At 47.9% G+C, this 4652-nt stretch overlaps 1 protein-coding gene across 1 annotated transcript; it reads right to left on the bottom strand.

Moving 5' to 3' along the window:
• Positions 1 to 1248: 1248 nt before the first annotated feature.
• Positions 1249 to 3735, bottom strand: LOC311048636 (dolichyl-diphosphooligosaccharide--protein glycosyltransferase subunit STT3B-like; the record flags this gene model as incomplete). The annotated part of the gene is made up of 2 exons (XM_084061899.1): positions 1249 to 2139; positions 2284 to 3735. The coding sequence occupies 2 exons, from the start codon at positions 3733 to 3735 to the stop codon at positions 1249 to 1251; spliced, it is 2343 nt and encodes a 780-aa protein (XP_083918025.1).
• Between the last annotated feature and the right edge of the window lie 917 nt (positions 3736 to 4652).

Raw genomic sequence — 4652 nt, forward strand, 5'->3', positions numbered from 1 at the left:
TTATAATATTAATTAAATATTATCCAAAAGTATAAAACGTGAGCAAAAAATGAAAACAAAAAAAACTTAGGTACTTCTGTGGCAAAGAAAATAAAGTTTGGCGCTGATCAGTGCAGCAGTCTGTGAGATTAGCTCCAAACCCTCTCATGGCTAACTTCTTGCAGAGCCGAAAAGATAAATACATTAATAAATAGAAATTTTGGACTTGCCCAGAACTAGGGACTCCAGGATGAAAGTGGATAATACGGTTGTAGTCCAGTTTCTTTCTTTTTTGTCCCCTTCTTATTTGTACCTTTATTTAACCAGGTGAAGTCGGCCCCATTGGAGCTGATTCTACGGCCATGAAAACTCAAAGCCTTCCCCCCATCTTCTGTGGACAGACGAGGTACGGGTACATAGTGGGCGGGTTCAGGGAACGGAAATTAAAAAGGCTTAGGGTTAGAATAGCCCAAGTGGCCCATTGATGGCTTCATAAATGTGCCAATGAAGCCATCTGCAATGGGATAATGAAGCCAGCACTGCAATACTGTCCTTTAGTACATGTTATTTTTTCCCCTCACCTGCTTGTTTCACCATTGAAGTTTCCTCTTTTTTTTAAATGACATGAGCTCCACAGAGGTGAGCCGTCTCTGTCTACCTTTTTAATTTCAAGGAACCCCAAGTTTGTTATGGATTTGGCCACAGACCCCCATTTGATATATTCTTTTGAATATCAGGGACTCCAATCTACACTGTAAAGTCCTCAGTGTTTAACTCTGTCTGATTGAACATTTGGACGCCCGGTGGTTCCTGTGACTAGACGAGTGTTCTAGAATAGGGTATTTTTCCACATCATTTATATATATTCTTTGAATTATTAACTTTAATTATTATTAATTTTATAATTGAAGTCAATTAGTCTGACCTGAAATCTTGCTCAAGCCTGTGACTGGCATCACAGGCTGGCATCACAGGCTTCCAACATACAGTATGAAGTCCAAGTCCACCTGACCACATGGTTCCCGAAATCCACATGATTCTATTTTTGCATTTTTGTTCAGTTCAGTCAGCAAGACAAAATTCAATGATACATTGTGTGAAAAAAGAAAAGAAAAAATTGGTCAAAAGAGATTTTGCAAGCATTGACTCAAGAAGATTTGGCATTTTGGATCCGTTTTTAAAAGTCATGCATTTGATTTAAATGATGATTTAAATTTGAATTAGTTTTGTTTTCCTAGTAGTTCATCTTCGTTGTTTCTTGCTGTTTAATCAGTTGCCTTTTTTCAGGACCAACTTGTTCTTGATGTGTCCTTGCTTCCTGTGGGAAGTCTTTTTGGATGTGTACGTCTGCTTGGGATTGAAACTGCGCAGTTTGTGGTCCAGAGGTTCCCTGTTCTCCGGGTCCTTGACCTTGTAGATTCGGACCAGCCAGTGTTCTGAGGTAAACGCCTCCTCCAGATGTTTGAACGTTATGTCTTTGCTGCCGATCACGTAGCCGCGTGCCCGGTCATAGCCGGGCTGTTTCTGGGGGTTCACCTGCAGCTCCCCGAAGCGATAATAGCACATCTTGTACACGAGGGAGTTGAACATCGTGGTTGTACCGGCCTCATCCACCCTGTACTCTCCTTGAGGGGTGAGGTAGTCACTCTCCCTGATGTCTTTGGGGTGTTCCCCCTCCGATATCCGCACCATCCACAGGAACTTGCTGATGTCATCACCCTGGGCCATGACTCCCCCAAAGATGACTAGAACATAGTCTACATCCAGGGACCTCAGGATCTCATAAGCTGCGCTCTCATTGGATGCCATGGCTTTTCCCACCAGTGCTATGTGACTATTGTTCCACGTGTTGTTGTCGACTATCGTGGTTCTGTTAGCCATGCCGGCGATCTGGTAGCCGTAGTCCCACCACGACATGATCCGCGCGTGATCATCTGTGTTCTTTCTCAGCCAATAGTACGCCTCCCTGTAGTCATCGATGATGTTGGTCGATCCATCACGGTTCCCTGTAGTCAGTACCACACTGGGGTGGGAGTAAGCAGACTTGGTGACACTGGTACAGTGCATGGCAAACAGCACGAGTAGCATCAACATCGTAACGCACACTGCAGTTTTGGTTTTGGACCCAAGACCCTTCTCTATCTGCTCTATCTCTGGCTTCTGCTCAGGCACGTGTTGTTTGCGCACCTTTCCAGACCCCTCGATCTGCCCTCTCTCTGGCCTCTCCTTCTCGGGCATGTGTTGTTTACGCACCTTTCCAGACCCCTCGTTCTGCCCTCTCTCTGGCCTCTCCTTCTCAGACACGTGTTGTTTACGCACCTTTCCAGACTTATCAGAGAGCTTCCCAGAGTTCCTCTTGTCCTCTGCGGGGGGTTTGTTGTCTCTGTCGGTGTCGTCCGACAGGTAACATTCGAACACACTGGAGAACGCCACTGCGGACAGAACGCACACCACTGGAGTCAACGTCAAGATCAGACGTGACATCACACCGGCGAAGTACACCGCACTGATGGCGTACAACGCAACAAAGACTCGCTCGTCATTGATGTTCTTGATGCAGAACCATAGGCCTGCCGGGAAAGTGCACACCAAGACATGCAGGTTGAAGAAGAAGGGCCACCAGGTAGGCGTTTGATGCTCTGCCACCGACGCTATTAAGGGGATGTGGACCATAGCATAGCCGGTGTCCCAGAGCGAGTAGAATCGCCCGCTCCACGGAGCGATGTAACCGGCGTACGTCAGGTAGACGAGAGCGAGGGTGCCGACGACAGCCGCGGTCGGGATACAGAGGAAGAACAGAGTCAGGAACTCTCGTCTGCTCAGACGATCCCTTAAGTAGTGGATGAAGGCGTAGGCCTGCAGCAGGCCAAACACACCTGCAGCAGCCATGTGCTCGCTGGTCCTGACTGGCTGGAAGCCCACAAAAGGAATCTGCAGGGACAGCACAAGGCCCATGATGTAGAACGTACTGTAGGCGACGTACACTCGACTGCTATAGCGCTGCATCAGCAGTAGTACGAGCACATGCAGAGGGATCAGATTGATAATGAACACATAACCTCCCCATGCAGATACCATGTAGAAGTAAGAGATACTGCAGAAAATGGTCCAGAGCACAGAGCCGGTCTTCACTGATTTCACCCATAGGTAGTAGGTGAACTGGAGGGCAAAAATGGCAATGCCCTCGTTGTCGTAGGAGCCCGCCACCGAACGCTGGGTGTAACCGGGCACGATGGCGATGAAGCAGGCGGCCAGCAAGCCGGCGCTGTGGCTCCACAGCTCCCTGGTCAGCAGGAATGTGGAAATGGAGGTTAAGCCACTGAACACCGGCGCCAGGAACACACACACGTCACGGATGTGAACGGTGATGTGCAGCAGGTTGAGGACGTAGTGGATCAGTCCCGCAGTGACCATCAACCCTGGAAATACCGTTCCCCCGACAATCCTGCCCAGCGGGTACCAAGCTCTCTCGTCGAACCAGTTAAGGAACTCGTAGAAGCCATTGGTGGTGAGATATTGCGTTGCTCTGTAGTTGAACCACGGGTCAAACTCATGGATGATGCTCTCGAACCGGATCACAGCAAAAAGTCTTGAGCTGAATCCTACCAACCAGGCCAGGAGAAGGATGGCAAATGAAAGTAAAGACAGCCACCCGGACGCTTTGTGCTTCCCATCGCTGGACGTGTGGTGCTCCTCCTTGTCCGCTTGATTTACGCGGGGTGTCGTTGCGTTCTGCAAAGTGCGCCCTCCTGCCATGCTCCCTTGTGGCCTGCCTTAGTGATTTTCACTCTTCTTTGCTTTCCCAGTCCCTTTGTTTTAATGAAGAAGTACCATTAAACCCACCCAAATACTGACTCTCACCACAATTTTTAAAACTACGAAAAAACTGCCAACGACTGAACAACGGTGAAGAGGGCACACCTGATATAATATGGCTGTTGCGCTGATGTCACAGTGACGCCACTGCAGATCCGCAGGGCTGAGGGGTGCTCCTGGACCCGGGTTACTGCAGCGGTGGGTGGACCTCATGGTACTGGAGATACTTTTTATTTCAGATGTATTCGTTTTGGTCCAATAACGGCGGGGCTTCATGTGGATCTCAGACAGTCCAGACAGTATGACACCATTCGTCTATGACATCACTCCATATTATGGGCAAGGTCTCTGCCCGATTCGGCCAACATTCACTTCCTTACAGACGGCTTGATAAAGAAAATGACGCCGGCGTCTCTTTCTTATGAAATACATTCCTTGACAGACGGCTGAAAGAGTCCAGCTGATGATGTCATCCGAGCCATTATAAAAAGTGATTTAAAGAAGTATAGAACCTGTGACAAAAAATTGGTGATGCTCTAAGTTGGCCTATAGTGACAGCGTGCACAAGAAATATGGCAACCTGCGGACAGACAGGCAAGGCAGACATGTAACTATTTATATGTCTGTCTTGCCTGTCTGTCTGTGTCTTTCCGGAGCTAACTTGTCCTGTCACTAGGCTAACTTAGAGCCTCACCAATCAAGCAAAGCAGGATCTAAAGCTCACAATGTATGGCACTAAAAGGTTTAGTAACAATCCAAGTATCCAACCCTATTCAACCTTACAAGTTAAATATTTCCTTCAGTGTCCATGATAGCTCATTTGTGATTGAGCAGTAGTACCTTCCGAACCATTTCAC

The sequence above is a fragment of the Gymnoscopelus microlampas genome (assembly GCF_963454915.1).
Source record: "Gymnoscopelus microlampas genome assembly, chromosome: 7".
NCBI classification, from domain to species: domain Eukaryota; kingdom Metazoa; phylum Chordata; class Actinopteri; order Myctophiformes; family Myctophidae; genus Gymnoscopelus; species Gymnoscopelus microlampas.